The sequence below is a fragment of the Etheostoma cragini genome, chromosome 23 (assembly GCF_013103735.1).
Source record: "Etheostoma cragini isolate CJK2018 chromosome 23, CSU_Ecrag_1.0, whole genome shotgun sequence".
Taxonomy (NCBI): Eukaryota; Metazoa; Chordata; class Actinopteri; order Perciformes; family Percidae; genus Etheostoma; species Etheostoma cragini.
The window spans coordinates 10,193,417-10,212,694 of NC_048429.1; the positions used below are offsets into that span (position 1 = coordinate 10,193,417).

Sequence of the window (19,278 nt, forward strand, 5' to 3'; positions counted from 1 at the left end):
ACACACACACACAGTATTTATTACCTCATGGTGGAGCTAGAGGAAGGGGCAGGGCCAAAATCTAAGTCAGTAGGATTTATCCTCTGGGGATCATGAATGCCTGTGCACAATTTTACTGCAATCCATCTAGTCTCGCTTTGCCAGACCTTCTTTCATTGTGCTGCAGAAGAGGGTCCGGCTAGTCCACACGGAAGTTGTTAGAAAAACATGCTTTGGGTTATTGGCATTTTTTTTTTTTAAACCAGTCGCAATTGTCATGGGTGGTGCTAAGCTCTGCAAGGAGACACTGCAAAATAGCCTCAAGAAGGAACTTGTTTTGGTGGAACGTGGACGAGTTTAAAATTCCAACACAAAGAAAGTGGATTCCGGAGGAATTTCCTGCGCCACCGGAGCAATCCCGGAATGGGAACGTCAAAGATATAGACTACAGTCCATCTAATGGCTACTGGTATATTTCAGTCGGGACCAAATTGTCATTCATATAGGAGACCAATAGACCAAAAGGAGGGGCTTTATCTACAGCCAAATGCAAGGAAAAGAAGAACGAAAAAAGAAAAGGGGGAGGAAAAATATGTGAAAAGGGAAGGGAGGTACTTTGTAGCAAAATATATAGTTACTTTTAATTAAACAAAACCCCCAAAGAACCCCTTAACAATGAAAGGCAGGATGGTCGCAAAAGTTAAGGAGTGAAAGAATGAATGAACTATCAATGAGGGAAACAGTAGAAAGTAAGAATGAAAACAAAAGGATGGCAATGACAAGGCCTGTTGTAGCAAACAGCAGATAAACAGCAGAAGGAGTAAACAGATGGAGGAAAGGGAAAGGGGATTTTTTTCTCAAAAAAGCAGCACATGGTGAAGTCTGTTCCAACACTGCGTTCATCCAAAAGTTCAAAAGACTCTGATGAGAAGTCTGGTCCAGCAGCAGGTCCAACCCTGTTACTCTCATCCAGAGCAGCAACACACCCAATCCCACGACGCAGCTACTTGCAGGGAAACTCAGTGTGTGTGTGTCCCGCTCAAATCTCTCTCTATGCGTCTGTCACTCTCTATGTATTGCAAAGTTGCTGGAATAACTTTGTGTTTTTCTGTGATTTATTCATGTGTCTCATTCTGTCTGTGAAAATCCTACAGTGTTTGGTTGTTTGGGTTTGTCCATTTTTGGTTTAGATTTTCATCTTCTTTCTGCAGTTTATTTAGCAAAAGTACTGTTTCTGTCTCTGTTAAAACTTCATAGAATGTTTGTACAGTCAGTGCACTTCAACAAAACAAAGTAATAGGATCAGCACTAAAAACCGGGTTATACATTGACCCTTTTTGATGAGTTTTCAAAGACAGCTAAAGTAATGGTGTGCAAACCAAAAAAACAATACATTTTCACAATTCTTATAATGTTGTTTTATACAAAACACTTTGTCTCAGATGGAAAAGTGATGGTGGGTCAGTGCATGCTCGCAGTAGTTTTGTGTTAACTCTAGAGAGTCTTTGGAGAGACTTTTTCTCAAATGCAAAAGTCAAATTCATCTGGAATATGGTCAAAATAAATACTTAGAATATGAACATTGAGCCTGTTCATTAGATTAAAAAGAAAGACCTTCAACACAAAACATTAACTAGACTAATTCTAAAGTGTCATCAAACGGAAAAGCTTTAAAAGCATTTCAAAACACAGATCTGCTCATGAGTGGCGCTCTAAGTGAATTTCCTAGCGTCTGCAAGAGGTTGGACTTTTGGAGTGCCCCTAACTTGACAAAGAAAAACATAAAGTTGAACAATAGTCTGCAATAACCGAGACAACTCACTTCACACTCAATCTACTTTCTGAGATTCAATGAGGAATCTCCACTGAGACAACATAAATCACTTAAATGTCTAAACTGTTTTTTTTTCCTCACACATACACAATTTGCCAGAAGATTCCAAAGGAAACCTTGCAGACAAACACACACACACACACACACACACACACACACACACACACACACACACACACACTCCTGTCTTTACAGTGCAACTTTAATCACGTGGTTACACCAGGAGGAACTTATTGACAGGTCTGACTGCGCGGATAGGATTTTGAATCCAATGAGCTAAGCCACATCGTGAGCTGTGATTGGACACCGGGGATTTCTGAACAGCAGTAAACATCTGCAAAAATTAGTGAACAGCATGCTGTGTATGAGCAAATGGACTTTAGACAAAATGTAGAGGCCCAATAGTTATAATATAATAATAATAATAATATAATTAAATACATGGGGAAGGCCCACATTGCAAAAATAAGTAGAACAAAACTCTTTTCATACTAGAGTGTACCTTTGCTGTAACAATACAGCAGGCTCTTTTTACAGCTGATACTAGTTTACCAAAAATATAAAAAGTGTTTTCTTCATTTCTTCTCAATAAGGAATGACAAACAGACAAAGAATAAGTAGGTGCTGGGAGACTGTCACTAGGACACTTTCATCCCTGGTTACAGAACTGTAAAGATTTTAATGAATGATTTCTATAGAACATTGCTATCCTCAACAATTCAATTCAATCTCATAAGTAGTACACACAAATCTTTCCACCCAAAAAGTAGTTTGCAGTTCTGAGAGTTTAGTGGGATTACCTTTTTTTCAATGTTCTATAAGTGTGGAACTACAGAGTGTGACTTGATGTATTATTAAGAAATAATACATTTAGTTTGAATTTGGCTGTGTATCTATTCATATCTGTGTTTGGATGTGTATAAGTAGGTTTTACTTTGCCGGTATACACCCCCACCTCTATCTGCAGCATGGTGATCTCTCCCTCCAACTTGTTCTTGAGGGGCAGTACCTTCTTCTTCAGGTCTATCTGTCTCTTGTCCTCATTTATCTGTAACTGAAATTCTCTCATCTCCTTGTCCAGGGCTTCCAGTGTCATGTTGCCCTTAGTAATGGCTGCCTCCTGGATGTTCACCTTTTCAAAGTAGTTGAATAACACCTCTTCATGCTCTAGGAGCTGGATGCCACTGTAGGACACGGACACGGACACGGACACGCACACACACACACACGGACACGCACACACACACACACACACACACACACACACACACACACACACACACACACACACACACACACACACACACACACACACACACACACACACACACACACACACACACACACACACACACACACACACAGTTTAGATCCTCTACTCCAATTCTGGCTACATTATGTTAGCTTCAAATCACGAACATACAAAAAATTGCGGCGCTGTATGGCCTTTTCGTGATTCCTGTTTATTTCCAGAAGTGCTTCTTCCTGGAGGTTGATCATTTGTGTGAGTTTCATCAACTTCAGTTTGTTTTCCTCATACTCTTGAGTGGTCTGATGGTGCTTCCAGGCAACCTAGAAGATGTATAAAGAGTGTTACATGTTTTTAGAACCATAAAAGGGGAATTTAGTGAAAACATAAGGATACTTTTAAACTAAACTTCTACCCCACACAACTGTAAATACAGATGCACAAACTCACAAATCACCACTCATACATCCAAAACATTTGTTTAGCTTCATTTTGGTAAAAAAAAAAAAAAGGCCTGTTTTTGGTCCTAATTGCAACGGAATGCTTTCACTTGATGGTGCTTAAACAACTACAGTAGTACTTCTAGTAGAGAACACAAACTTTTGTCAACTGTTTTGTAAACTATTTAAAAAGACACATAGATACATACTGGGAAAAGCGGATGTGGGTTTTGCCTCTGTTCAACCTTAGGTCCTCTGAATCATGTAATTCTTAGTGACATATTTGATCTGTTTATTTAAACTGCAAGACTTCTAATACTAATTCTAGCGAGCTTTCGACAAAGACGACCCACAGTTGTCTTGACTGGTCTCATCTCTGTTTGTGTGTGTGTGTGTGTGTGTGTGTGTGTGTGTGTGCCTGGACCTTGGAGATGTCATTGCGCAGTTTTTCCCTTGTTTTGGAGCTATCAGAGATCTTCATGCGAGCCATTGTGACTGAGCTGGAATGGACACACATAAACGCACACATACGAATAGTATTATTTATAATATACACAATACAAGAGCTGCAGATATAGCTTCACTGATGACAACCAACAAATGCATGGATCAAATTCAATACAAAAAAATGTACACACCGGTCCTTGTTGATGACAATGGTACGTTGGATCTCTGTCTCATTTTCCAGCACTTTAACCTGCTCTGTTAGCTCTGTGATTGTCTGTGAGGCGATCTGCTTCAGTTTGACATACTTTTTCTTCTCTTCCGTAATCATGTTGCACAGCTTACAGTACTGTAAAACTCTAAGAGACAAAACACTGAGTCACAATGAGCCCATTCTTGATCAGTTATCTGTTCTTTTGATCATTTGCTTTTACCTAGCCAGTGATAGCTGTGAAACACAGTGAATTTCTTTTCTTTGTTTAGCCCAAATATGGATATCTGCTCTTGGGCTTTAGGTCACAGTGTGCTAATAAAAAGTTGGCAATATCATTATACCATCCTGATAATATCAAAGTGTTGAAATCTGAACTAAAGTTTTGTTAACATAGTAAAAAGTCACGTTTGTGTTCATAACAAGTGTTTAGTAAACCATGTTATGACAGAACTCTTAGTCTTAAGCAGTGTGACATTTCATTACATTTTAATTTACCATTCATTTAAGACATGCAAATTGTGAACAGTGACTGCTAAATATGAGAACGGTTTTCAGAGAGGATACACAATATTTTATTATCATCTCTGTTTTTGCAAGGCTAGGTGCAGTTTACGGGCAGATCAACGTCAGAGTGTAGTCTGTGTACTCGTGAACTAATTGCATGTAGATGGAGTCTGCTGTCGTACTGGGTGGTTCCAGATGCATTAGTCTGTGCCTGAACACTGAAGTATGACCAATTAGTTAGCTTGGGTTTTCCACCCTGACAACATGTGCAGATGTCTGAATTAATTGTGATCCACACAGATCAGAGGAGTCAAACAAATAACCAGGGACTCAATTATCAGTCACATCAACATAATGTAGAGAAATTCAATTTGCTGCCCACACTGACTGATCTTTTGACCCTGGACGCAGGAACACCATTACTGCCACTGCATATAATACAAAAAGCGATGTGTATTGACTGTATAAAAGTACTGTAAAGTACTACATAATAACAGCTTAGCAGCTTCTGCAAAACCAATATCTTGTTTATCAGGGCAAACACACACCTTTGTATTTAATGAAAGGTGACTAACAAGGAAATTAGAAGAGAAAACAACAATGACACCTGCGCTGTAGCATAGCATTCAGCTTGTTGTGGTCCATGATGATGAGGTCTTTTTCCCGCAGCTCGTGCTGGATTTGCTGGTTCAGCTGCTGTTGATAGAGTTAAACAAGGGAAACTACAGTATCATCACTTCTGTGTGTGTGTGTGTAAATGTGTGCGTATGCCCACAAACATCAATCTTCAATCAGATTTGCGGGTATACATAAAAAAAGAACAGCAAAGTAGCTGATCAAGCATTCATGTTTTTGCATGTAGAGTTTCACGTTTTTTGGAGCTAGTCATAGTCATTACTTACTAACCAGGTATGAGACTGCATGCATCGGTAGTTTCAAGTGATACTGTATTAGAAAAACCTTTGATTCCCTTAGACAGGAAGAATTGCATGGAGCCGACATGAAAACAGAAACCAGGGAACCATTCATAAAAGTATTTCTGCCAAAGATGTCCCCCTAAGACTCTTACTTCAGTTTAGCTGAACTAAAATGGCCTAGTCGTTCTATATATTCTTTTCTAATCAATCTGAAATAATCACATTGTGGTGACAATAATAGTGTTAGATCAGTAAAGAAAAAAGACATTTGCATTTGTAAATTGTGTTTTTGTCATTTTTGCTCAAGAATGCCTAAAATATGGACCTACTTTAGTTCCTCAATGTTATTAAAAGGCACTAATGATGACATTAAAACATTATTTTAAAAGTAAATTTCTTTCTGTGTTTACATGTATCTGTGTATGTTTTTAACCTCTGCCCTCAGCAGTTCATGGTGCTTCTGGCCCCTCTCCTCCACTTTGATCCGTGTTAAGCATCTGAGGTTATGGAGTTCTTCTCGGAGGCAGTTTGACTCCCTCAGGAGCCCCTGAATCATCCCATACTGCTGCATCTTCTGGCTCTCCTCCTCAGAAACTGAAAGCTGGTTGGGAACACACATTTTGTGTCAGTTTTCAGTTGAAAGATCTCACAATTTGACTAAAATTGAAGGGTAACTGACAACAGAATGGGACAGCAAAATGGACTCAAAGTCCTGGAATACCAGAAAGATAGATAGAGGACGAATATTGAAACCTTTCTGTGTTATGTTGAGACTTTTCCCCAGTGAGATCACTAAAGTTTTGCCTAACAATATGACATTGGATGAGATAAAAATATGATGAGAAATCTAGTTTTGCCTTCTAACTCTGTAGATGAAGACGCTAAAAAATGAAAAATATAGATCTTAAAACGGCATTTGCTTGCCGAAAAGAAATGGTCATGAAAAAAGTTCTAAGACTATTAAAACAAAGATATTGTTAAATCAACACTTAACTTTAACAATTTATATTTATATATATATATATATATATATATATATATATATATATATATATATATATATATATACACATGCTCCACAAAAATAATTTGTTAGAGGGCTACTGCAGAGAATTGCATTATATTTTACAGCTGCTAATGATAATTTGGCCACCCACACACACTGCTCCCACCTGTTTTTCGAAGCCGACTTTGAGAGCATCCACCTCTTTCTGAAGCTCCATTCTCCGCTGAATACTGGCCTCTTGTTTGGGAACAGCATCCAACTAGAAATTCAAGTCAGAATGTAAAGTCGGTTCAAGTCTTCAGGGTGCAAGCAGATCTTACATCTGTTGTATAGTCAGACCTGATTCTTTTTGAAAAGCTGTAAAAATGTATTATCATTTGTTTTTCTAGTTGTTAAAAATAATGTAAATGAGGATCCAGTACAACTTCAGATCAAATTCAGTCAGTGCATATACAGTCTGACATTAAAAATTGATTGAAAAATAATTAATACTATATGTCAGAGTTTCCCTGAGGCATCTCTGATAGCCGTTGGATCCAGTAACACTAAAACGGTTTCTCTGAAAGTAATAAAAAATGAATGCCTTCATACATTCGGACTGTCTCTCTCTGCAGGGGTACCAGGCTTCCTGTTGAATGGTATGAGCTACACCGCTCCATATTTGAAAACGGTTAGCCCCAAGAAGAAGAATGCTTAATAAATAAAGCCACAACTTTATTTCTCTAATGTCACTATTTTACGTTCATATTAGGCCTGTGTAAAGTAAAGAACACAACTTTGTGTAAATATCATAGCCATCAATCACCTTCTGTTTGAGACAAATGTAAAGCATTTTTGTGGTACACCAGCAGACTGCTGAATCCTCGTGTAAACAGTCTTCAGTCAAATTAACATGAGTTGATGTTCATGTGCGAGTCAATATTGATTGGCAGATTTGTGGAAATTAATGAATCATATTGTACAACTATTTTGTTATCAATATTTCCTTAATGTGTGAATTCCCTGATGCATCATTGTGATTTCCTTTTATAGAGTTACAGTATGTGCTTGTGCAATGTGCTGATGCATTTCCCATGACTCTTGCTCTCCTCTTCTTTCGTTTTCAAAACTATGAACATCAGTACAATTACAGGAAGCTCAAGAATAGAAAATTACTTCTGGTGTAAAGCAGATTAACGATTTATTGTGCTGATCACTGACACTGTGACATTTACACTCTAAATGCTGCCATATAGGTGTAAGTTTTTTTTATATAAGCCAGTTTTCCAAACCAATTGCTAATATCAGTAAAAACATAATGAGGAGTGTGTGTTTGAACATTGTTAGGTTTACTGATAAAGTAGCAATTAGCAGCCCTGGATGTACAAAAAGTATATGTACATAAATACAAAATAACAGAAGCCTTAAGGTGCAAAAAAACAGACCACTGATGGATACTGCAACTGCCTAAAATGGTAGCACATGTTTCTTCTATACTTATTACTATTGAAAGAAATAATCTACAGGTCACCTGTGCCCGTAACTCATTGTAGATAGATTGCGTGTGCTCTAGCTGCTCAGTGGCCATGGTCAACGCATGCTCCATCCTCTTGAAGGCTTGCATCTGCCTGAGGAGAAACACAGGCACCTTTAAATACGTATCATTTTCACAAGGTTGTGACTCGTACACAAAATTAGGAAACTCAAAATGAGGCTCATTATTTAAATTCCTATCAAACATACAGCAGCAGAATGCAGCTAAAAAAATGCTCTGAACAAATGAAATGTATTATGTTAAATACTTAAACTTTTCCAAGAAACATTCCGTGTGCTGACTGAAAAGCAACTACAGCAACATGCTTAGGAAACTTAAACAACAGGCTTTTGACTGAATGTCAAATATATATGAAATAACACATTTACAGTACATTGTGCAATGGCCTTTACACACAGTGTGTAATTATTGAGGTGTGTTGATATGAGGGGACTCATTTCCATGTGTGATGGAGCTCAGTTTGACATCACTCTGTACCTATTTTTCTCCCTCAGCTGCACAGATTGGCTCTCGTACAGGTGCTTCCTGTCGTGCATGATGTTCTGCAACTTCATTTCCAGGATACCTCTGGTGATGAAAAAAACACAATGACATGCTTGAAAACACACAGCAAAAGCCTCTCCTCAGACTAAAACACTCTCTCCATAATGTCCATTTCTGACTGTGACTGTAAAAGAAGTTTATACCTGTTCCCCATGAATTCAGCCTCCTCCTCCTTGTTGACCTCCTGCTCTTTTAGCAGCTGTCTGCACTCCCCCTGACTGGCATCTACTTGGGCCCTCAGGCCCTCCAGCTCCTCATTCAACTCCTTCTTCTTCAACCTCAGAAAGTGGTTACGCTCGTTCACCTCCTTCACTTGCTTCTCCATTTCTGAAATATCTGTATTTAATGATTCTATCTTCTTCATTGCAGATCTAATGTATTTGGGGGGGGGTTGAAAAAAAATCAAAAACATACAGAGAACAGAGAGAAGTGTAAGTATAAGGCCAGGAGTGACTGTGTATTGCTCTTCACTTGCACTGTAAGAGTGCGTGTCTTATGAAATAACAGCAAGTGTGCATCCATCTTTTACATACACCCCCCAGTATCCCTCAGCTTTGTGAATTTCAGATTACAAGTCACAGCTCACATGGCTCATGCAGACAGTTCTACTGCATCACTTGCAAGCCAGATTTAATTTGAAATAAACATAAAAGAGACTGCAGTGCCAGTGGAACAGTTCTCTGATGATCAAGAGGCTTTTGACTGCAGCTGCACTTTAATACAAAGATTAATGATGTCCGATGCACATGTTTGCCATGTTTCTTTTTTAATTAAATTAGAGGGACTGAAACCATCAAATTCTTGGGAAAAATGTGTCTGTTGCTACAAATATTAGCCAGTTTTTCAGTTCCGCAAACTTCCTTTTTGCAGGGTTGCAAAGCTTAATGTGCAGCATAAAGCACGTGGCTGGAAAGATATGTTACAGAGAGAAAACCAAAGGAATGGTTTAAGCCAACTGAAAGGGAGTGACTTAATTTTCAAAAGATGTTTCTTCTGTCTTTTCTTCTTGTGCCTGACTGAAGCACCCTAACAAACTATTTTTCTTTCTGGTCTTTGAAATGTTCATATTCTGATCTTCCCCAATGACAAATATTGAAGGGTTATATGTACTTACTCCCTCTTCGAGCATTTCCTTTCAATCTCCTTTAAAACCTGGTCAGGGATGGTGATGAGCCGGGCTTTCTCAGCCTTGTTACACACACACACACACACACACACACACACACACAAACACGGGAAAGAAAGCATAAGATTTGTTATTTAATGGAAGGTGTGCTGTAAGCTAAAACACACACACACACACACACACACACACACACACACACACACACACACACACACCTCTTTGAGCTCTATGATTTCCATCATGTCCTCCAGCTCTTTCTGTTCTTTCAATATCTGTGTTTCATGGGCTTCCACATCTTCTGTCAGACTTCTGTGCAGGGAATGAGGGTAACATATGCACAAACAGAACGCTTATTATCAGAAGAATTGTCATTAACAGCACTTAAAATATTCAGCTGCATCCCCTTCTTATTAAAACGGACAATGAGAGCACACCGAATGAACCTGAAAGAGATGAGATGAGATACTTGAGATATATAGAAGCAATAAGGCAAAGCCATGAAGAGCTCCATGGAGTAAATATGTACACCTGTTTCAATCTTCAGGGCAACCTGAGCAAACTGCATGTGTGCCCTGCTCACTGAACAACAGCTAGATAATATACCTGACTTGTTGTTGTTTTTGGAAAACCTCTTTCCTCAGATCTTCATGTTTGTCCTGCAGGGCTTTTGTTCTGCTCTCCAGCTCCTGGAGGACATACCCGCAGCACGAACATTAGATCCCATATTAAGCAGGTGATGACAATTTCATTGAGCTCAGGATAAAGGGAGATAAAATACTAATGTTTTTTTGCTTTCATTTCTTAATGTCTAATCTAACTTCTGGCAGTTCTGCACATGGATTTTTGTTTTTTAAGACTCATAAACTGTCTTCTAATGCACTGATGAAAAATAATATAAAAGTATTGTAGTTGTTTAAGTGGTAAAACATTGTTCAGTGCTAGTACTAGTTCTAAACTGAGTATGATTGTAAACAACTGCAACTAAACCATCTGTTGTCAATTCAACTTGACAAATGTAATGCACTCTGAAGCTAGTATAATTACAAATGTATGTGAGGACTGAATACATTGCTTATTAATCATATTTGACAAGTGTGTTTGTGTGTGACAGAGAAGAAGGCACATTGTTTGTTGTTTCAATAACAAATGGAAAGGCCCCCTTGCACATACACTGTTACATACAGCAGCTTTTGCTATTCTAATAAACAAAAGAAGGAATTGCTTGCATGAATATTATTTGACCATACACTTCTGATGTTTTTCATTTTAAGAATTGTTCATGAGTCCTGGTCCTACTGCCATACTCGATATTCATGTTGAGCAGTCAAAATGCTGCATTGCAATCATGGCTCCCTACAGCATAGAGAAGCAAACCGGCTTGTCACTTGTTCTAAAGGTATTAAAAGCAGAACTGCAGTAGATAGTATTCTAAGTATTAAAAATCTGAAAGTTAATTAAAGCCGCTGAATTTATTCAACAAGTTCTACAAAGCTCAAAATCTAAACTCCTTTTACCATAAGCAGACCAGGTGATGGAATTTTGATTGATTGATGATGATTAGAGATTTGTGAATAAATTGCTTCTTAAGACTTCCCTAATTCTGTTAACATTCTTGATTTTATTTGACCTATTCTGAGGTTTAGTGCTGCTCATCCAATTGTTGGAAATATTTGGAAAAACCGCATTACATTGTGGACTTCTGATCAGTAATGAACATAACACAGTATTAATGTGACTAATGGCATCCTTCAAGGTAATGCAGTGTCAAAATCAAGACAATGTTGGGATTCAAGAATGATATCGTTATTTTTCACTGTAAATGTTTTCCTTTAATTAGCATGCAGAGAATAATGTGTACTACAGTGTGAGCAAAGATTCACAGAGGAAGCGAGTATGCTATCAGAAACTGTCCAAAGACATACAGTACTATTATAGGCTCTGATGTCTGTATGTTGTAAGGGTATATTTGTTTTAACTTTTAAATAATATAATTAACTCTGTCCATCTTTGACAAGTATTAAAGCTTTTTAAACTTGTATGCTCTAATTCTATCTGAACGGGAGATTGCAATATAAAATGTTTCAAATGGCTCCAAAAAAGAGCCAATGGCAAGTCTTGATATTGAGGGATTAAGTCCGGATGGAGGCTTAAAGTAAAAGTCATATTTATCCTCTGAAGACAGTTGTTGCAGTAGTAATCCACATCTCTAAAACTACACCTGGATGGTGCAATAATGAACTTACAGCAGGTTTCGGCTGAATCTCATTCTCTTTCTCCAGATACTGCTTCTCTTCCCGCAGACTGCATAAGTAAGCATTAAGGTGAGTAGAAAAGAGAGCAAGGTAAAGGAGAGGGAGGGGAAAGTTGAACAACCAAACAAAATGTGTTATTAACAGAAACAAATAACCTGTTTCAGTTCCCGGTTAAACAGAAAGAGGAATGCAAATAGAGGAATGGGTATTTTGTCTTTAAAAATATAATAGTGTGCAGTTTCCAGGTAAGGTAAGCAAAACCAATTTCTTGTAACATGAAAGAGGAAACACCAAAAATGAAAGGATGTAATAGGTATTTAAAGCTTTGCATAAGTTGCTATGAAAGCTTAATACTATTAGTGAGTGAATAAAAAGATCTAAATGCTACAGTTTACCATAGACACACATAATGTATAAAAGAACCAGTATACACAAGCTTTCTCTTACATTCAACACAGAATCATAAATCAAGTACCCAACACAGTATAAACGAGCATATAAAAACATAATTTCTATGAATTTTTTATCTCCCTGCGGCATATGCTTTTTGTGCATTTGATTAAAGTTTGAATGAAGTAGTTTCGAGTCAGCTTTGTCATTGTGTAAAACCTTACAATAGCACATAGTGTACAGCTACACGTTTCACAAAGTAAATGATATTAATCTTCCTGACAAGTTGATATATTGGATATTACCTGATATACAGAGAAAGCTGCATGAACGCTGAAATATGTGACTGGAAAAAGTGCTGAATTCCTGTGTATCTCTTTGGCTAAAGATAAAGGGCGATGCATGGTGAGCATCTGCTCATCACATGCAAACCGCTGGCCATTTGGTCGGGGGAGGAGAGGGGAAATGAACAGAATAAAAGTCAGAAAGAAGGGGAAAATATGAGGCTGGAGGGGAAGAAAGAAAGGGCAGAAAGATAAAGGAGAAAAAGAAATGATGGGAGACTGAGGACAAGAGAGCTCACCACCAAAATGCTGTCACAAACGATATGCACACTCAGTGTCCAAACCTGTCTATTACAGCATCCTCTGAGAATGCTCTGTAAGTGGTTTCCATTTAATATTTCAATTACGGCCGGACCTTCAACTCTCTGCCTCATTGTGTGTGCTCTGCACTAAAAATCCCTGTGTCCTACAGACCATATATTTGCCACACAGTGGTGAGTTTACGTGCTGTGAGTGGTTTATATTGCTGAAGCAATCCAGGGTTGAATGCAATGCAGGAAACGCAATGCAGGAAAAAGAAAATAGATCTGCTTAAAAGCTAGCTTTCAGTGCCACGCAGAAACTGATTTAAATAATTGTATTGCTAATCATTCATCTCACAGTTCAACTACTTTCAGTCTCAACAGACACACATCAACAGACAGTGACTAAAAGGTACCCTTCAAATGAAAGCTCACATACCCAAAGAGATAGTTTACCTACTGTCATTGCTTGCACACCAACTGCCATTTTAACTATTTACACTGCACACAGGAAACTATCTTGGGTGATTCAATCTTCAACTGATATTTCTTAGTTTCCTAGTTCAACTACTTTTATCTCAGTCTGACAATTTGACCGCCTACAGGGCATAGACATTTGCATGTTTGCACCCATTTTCCACGTGAAATTTCCTTCGCTTTCATCATTTCAAATGGCATTTCAACTACTTTCATCTATTTAAATGACATTTCAACTGACAGCTTAAAGTGCCTCAATTTGCATTTAACATCTTACAGACACAACACTTCAACAACATTTTAAGACATTTTGACCTGTTCAGTGTTTGTACCTGCAAATATTCTAGTTTTTGCTTTTTCGTCTTGTAGGTTACTGGTTGATTTTACTTTCTCGGGACTCAATGAAATTTATTACATTGACAAAGGAGAAGAAAATTGCTCTGTGACATATGCAACCTGTAACGAGGTTTTACAAGTTGACATTGCTTTGTTTTCAAGGGTCAGAAGCCTAAATGTTTGGGAACCACTGGTGCGTGTTGTGTTGCTTAGCAGCAATGTTGCAGTAACCTCCCTTTGGCCCTTAAAATGAAAGGTTTGTGTACAGAAAAGTGGGAGATAGTCGAGCAAATGTGTTATTTTCCATTTATGTGTGTGTTTGACTCTTTGGACGCACTGTTAGTGGCGTTGAGTGAGTTACGGGAAGGAAAAGAGAAACCTGTAGAGGAAAATTGGTTGCGATGAGAAAAGTGACTCGTGGGATCTAAAGGAAAAGATTAGAGGAGAGGAACAGAAACAGACTCCAGGACTGGCATCACAAAACTAACCAGTGTGATGAGCTCATACAAGAAAACACGTTACATCCAGAGCAAACATAAATATCTACTCAAACCTGGTATTTGTATTGTGAATTGTGTACATCAAGTTTTCCCCATGACATAAATCTTTCAAAAAATGTTGCTACTTTTTCTTCTGATAACGTTTCAGTGATACAAAAAGAAAAAAGCTGTCGACCAAGCAACCCACACACACACACACACACACACACACACACACACCAATATTATTTGTGTCTTTTACTTTTTTACTGTGTGTGTGTGTGTGTGTGTTTTAAGCCCAAGCTGCACATTTGAGAGAAGTTTGTAATAGATTAGATTTATTATTATTTATTTATTTATTTTTGGGCATTTTTGGACTTTATTTTGATAAGACGGCTGAAGACATGAAAGGGGAGAGAGGGGGGGAATGACATGCAGCAAAGGGCAGCAGGTTGGAGACAAACCCGCGGGCACTGTGATGAGGAGTAAACCTCTATACACGGGCGCCCGCTCTACCAACTGAGCGAACCGGGCGCCCAGATTTTTTGAATAAAATGTAATTTTCATTTGATAAAAAAATCTGACTGAAAATGAAAGCAGCATGAGTGATTACAATAATAAAGTATGTACGTACATATATACACACACATATACATACATACATACATACATGTACCATACACAGCTCACCATTTCAGTTTGTGCTGTGTCTTGTACTCTCTGTCCTCAGTAGCTTTTAGTTCATTGTATGTCTGGAGGAGCTTTTTTCTCAGTTCATTGACCTCACTCTCAGGCTTCTCAGAGGTGCTCTGCTCCTCTGTTCTCTCCAGCTCATCCTGCAGCCTCTCCAGCTCAGCACGACACCTCTTTGCCTCTCCCAAAAGGTGGATCTCAGAATCCTGGGTACTATTGGATGAAACAATGATTTAGGTTGGTGATATGCTGTAGACAGGTACATTTTCCTAACTGCTGGGTACATTTACATGCTTTCTAGCAGTCCAAAACACAGGCAAAACTGTAGACTGACAATTTTACGTCATTTCTACATAAAAACATGACAGTACGCCTTAATTTCTTTTAAAACTACTTGTTATCACAAGCGTTCATGTTTATATCACTATTCACTAGATCTCACGACTGATTCGTAAAACTAACCAATAGCTATAACATGAATCCATAGAAACCCTAGTTAAATGGCAAATCATATAATACAAATAATCTAAAGAGCCTTAACTTGTCTGAATCTGATTTTTCAAAAAAAGCTGTGGTACCATTATGTAACAATACAGCTGTTGATTTCCATGATAGATTTTTTTTAGTACTAAGCCACTTAGATGTAACGTGCACATTTAGATTGTTTTCTTATTTGTTTGTTTTCCAAGAAATTACACAGAGATTTGTTGTTTCCACAAGAAACTGGGGTCTCAAAAGCTATTTCACGTTATCTAGTGTGTGCCTAGGGGGCCATTTTTAGAATCAGTGTTCCATTAAGGATTTAATAAAGCTTAAAAAGAATTACAGTTTTTGATTGACAAGTGTCTCAGCCTATTACAGCTAGTTGTATTGGTTAGCACTGCTTCAGTTACAACCTTGCTTTCACCTCATTGCTCAAATTAGGATTCCTGGCTCCAATTACTGAGTGAGAAGTGACCCCAATCAAAATGTCTCTTCAGAAGCCAGTGGCCTGTCACAGATGCTACCTCCACACTTTTTCAACGGTATATACAAGCAGCACAACTAGATCTGATGAGGAGTTTAAGTTTACTTCAAGGACACTTTCATTGGACACATTCTAGCTGTCACAAAAATTGAACCTCTCTGCAATGCTGTATTGTCAACATCTTTGCAGACAAAATGCACCTTCAAAATATAACCCATTGGTACAATGGTGACAAATGAACTTCTGTTTCAATAGGTATACATACCTCTTCAGAGTATCATGGAGTAGCCTGAAGCTGGATTTCAGTTTGGCTACTTTGGTCTGGCTGATTGTGCCCAATGATAACAACTGAGGAGCATGAAAACAGAAATATTACAAATCACATAGTCATGAAAAAACAGCAGGTACTACCCAATATAAGTGATTATTTGTGGTTTTTAGTAACTCCTAACATTTAAAAACTCCTCTCAGCAAAAGAGTGTTGGCTGGGTCTTTAAAAATGTCCCTGTGTGTCAATCATCCACATCTGAAGAGTCCAGCTACAGCAGACATTACAGCAGTCCTACACTTGGCTTCACTCAGCTAAGTTGGCAACACATCCTCCTGCACAGGTTTGCCAGCTCAGGATGCACCATTTCGAAGTCTTTGATCTGACCTGAGAGCTGGCTGTAGAAAAGCTAAGATATCAATAGAAAAAAATCACATTCTGTGGAAATCTCTTGTTGCCATTTTTTCCAGACAGAATATTCAATGGGATGATATTGCTTTGAACCCTGCAATTCTGACCAGTAAGCACTTTTGTAATATGGTTTAGTGACATTATTAAGTTCCAGAACTTGAAAACTAAATCACTGGAGACTCCAAAAGAGTTCCAAATTTCATAATAGTCACAAGTTGTTGTTATTTTGTTTTTGTTTTTTTAAATTGCTTTATTTTTGCTGTTCTATGCTCAAACTTCTGTTACTGTTGTATGAAAAAAGCTCTTCTATATTTCTTTGAACTTGCCAACACAAAGTGCGATTGACCACAACAAAGCCTAACTCCCTGCTGTCTGTAAAGAGGATTTAACCCAAGTTGGGCTGAATAAACTTTAATCATCACAGTAGATATCACAATATCAGAGCATCCGTTCACAATCAGTATAAAAAAGAACCTCCAACTATCTGCAATCGCAAAATGGGAAGAAAAATCATTGAGAATGGACCATACATAACGATAGGTAGATTAGAGGTGCCATTAGTTCTGGATGATAGTTGATAAAAAAGATACACAGCTGTGAAACCTTGGTAAAAAGAAAATAAACACAGCAAAGAGAAAGATAGCAGGTCAACAGCAGTGGAAAAAGGGAAAATTATCACAAAGAGTTATTGTTAAATTTCTCGCTGTGGCAACTTAGTTGTGTGTGTGTAAACAGTGATAGAGACAGAAGACCAGTGTTATCTTCAGAGCCAGGCTGGTAGAGTGGGGAGTAATGAGGGATAGCCTTGTCTGTATCAAAGAGCCGCAGAATTGAGGATATCTCAGGTCAGACTGTGTATCAGGTAATCTAATGGCAATGAACACACACAGACACTATGATTACACACTTACACACACACACACACACACACACACCACATAACTCAGCCCGACTTCAAACATTAGGTACAGGTATTATATTTTTAGATTATATTGTTTATCTAGCCATTGTCATATGTACTCGCAAGAACCGGACCACGTTCCAAGGGCTGAAGGACAGAGATATGAATGTTCTGAATAATATAGATTAAAGCTCTCGTTAATATGATTTATTCAGATGTTTTTCAGTCAGTTTGCATTTGTAGTCACCCAAGGTCTTGTCACTACAAGCAAAACACCTGACAAGTATTACATGTTTTGTTAAATCTCTCACTCTTACATCTTGAATTGGTAAGTGGGTCATCTGGTCCAGATGGTATCTTTTAACTGCAACTTGTCATGCACTCTAATATTAACTCTTAAAAAAAAAAGAATATTACGGGAACATGCAAAATTATCTCACATGTTATGTTAAAATTGTCTCAATATGATCAAATATGGGTAGTGTTGTGTTTTCAGCATACCAGCAATCCAACAGTCATTCTGGCCATACACTGGGCATTTATCTGAGGGAAGCAGCCTGCAACTGTTTCAAGCAGCCTCTCTAATTTTGGTGCCAAGACTTATCTTCAGCGGTATAGACTATTGGAGGCTTTTATAGGGTGGCTGCATAAGGCTCACATGTGGCAGACCATCTTTGAAGTGCGATAGAGATAATCACTGGAAGATATTTATTCAGGCACATGGACACACATACCTGTCCATCTACTCCCCCCAAGCATGTGATCTGTACTGCAGCAATAAACCCTCCAGTAATCTGAGTGTGTGGCAGCCGGTACTGTATGTGAAGTGTATTACAAAAATAAGCTGTGGGCTTTAATACACCTGTACCCTCAGGGAGAAAAATAATGACCACAGAGGCACAGCTCCGGATTCCACTGTGTGATGGAGAGAACCACCATCCCTCTTTGTGTGTATCTATGCCTTTATGTGCGTACATTGACTGTTTGAACTGGAGTTGAGGCTACAGCGCTGTAATATTTCCCTTTCTGACATTTTCCTCTTTCAGGGCTGAGAGCAACTTCAGTAGATGAAATCAATTATCCGAAACTGTGTCACTTCTCAAGAAATATAACATGTCCATGAGACGCTCCAAACGCCCCATGAAAGAAAATCCAATTACATGACCTGTGGTTATAAATCCCCTAATATACTGGAATAATAACCATGTCCTAGAAACAAATAATCAGTGAGAAGTTAATGAACTTAATACAAGTTTATAGCAGGACTCAGGGCATGTAGGGAAACAACCAGACTGTAATTGTCACTGGGTGAGGATCCATAGCTAAAAATTGTTCACTCTGCAGAATAAATAATTAGTTTTAATAGCTTGTATTGCTTAATCATTTCTATAGGATACTCCATGAAATTGCCCAAGGTATAAAATATGACTGTGGGTAAGTATGAGTGCAATTTATAAAAACCACCAAAAATGACCACATTACCACATCACTATTATAGGCAAAAACAAGTGTATTGTTCATAGACATGTTATTATCTGTTCCATCAATGGTGACATTACAGCAATTAAAGTTCTAATACGTTTTATAGTCAGCCATTGTGTAACTTCACCAACAGCTGGCGCCACAGATTGGAGTGGTGTGAAGGAGAAGGCTGGGTCAAAACTTGTCTGTCAGTCAATATCTGCCATGTTGAGGTATATTTGAGCAAGGCACTTTCTGTAAAATAAC

At 38.2% G+C, this 19,278-nt stretch overlaps 1 protein-coding gene across 2 annotated transcripts in view; it reads right to left on the minus strand.

Annotated features, from left to right (window-relative positions):
• The window catches only part of ccdc146 (coiled-coil domain containing 146), a 43,780-nt gene that overhangs the window by 11,901 nt on the left and 12,601 nt on the right, over window positions 1–19,278 (minus strand). Inside the window, exons 3-18 of one of the 2 annotated variants that reach the window (XM_034862914.1) lie at window positions 16,236–16,318; window positions 15,001–15,216; window positions 12,034–12,091; window positions 10,394–10,476; window positions 10,006–10,099; window positions 9,779–9,852; window positions 8,808–9,035; window positions 8,599–8,688; window positions 8,098–8,194; window positions 6,754–6,846; window positions 6,015–6,182; window positions 5,272–5,357; window positions 4,141–4,305; window positions 3,927–4,002; window positions 3,237–3,385; window positions 2,769–2,997 (exon numbers count right to left, since the gene is read on the minus strand). In XM_034862914.1, the coding sequence (XP_034718805.1) occupies window positions 2,769–2,997; window positions 3,237–3,385; window positions 3,927–4,002; window positions 4,141–4,305; window positions 5,272–5,357; window positions 6,015–6,182; window positions 6,754–6,846; window positions 8,098–8,194; window positions 8,599–8,688; window positions 8,808–9,035; window positions 9,779–9,852; window positions 10,006–10,099; window positions 10,394–10,476; window positions 12,034–12,091; window positions 15,001–15,216; window positions 16,236–16,318 (1,989 nt within the window). Of the gene's footprint in view, window positions 1–2,768; window positions 2,998–3,236; window positions 3,386–3,926; window positions 4,003–4,140; window positions 4,306–5,271; window positions 5,361–6,014; window positions 6,183–6,753; window positions 6,847–8,097; window positions 8,195–8,598; window positions 8,689–8,807; window positions 9,036–9,778; window positions 9,853–10,005; window positions 10,100–10,393; window positions 10,477–12,033; window positions 12,092–15,000; window positions 15,217–16,235; window positions 16,319–19,278 lie in introns of both variants that reach the window. The other variant, XM_034862912.1, reaches the window with a different exon arrangement.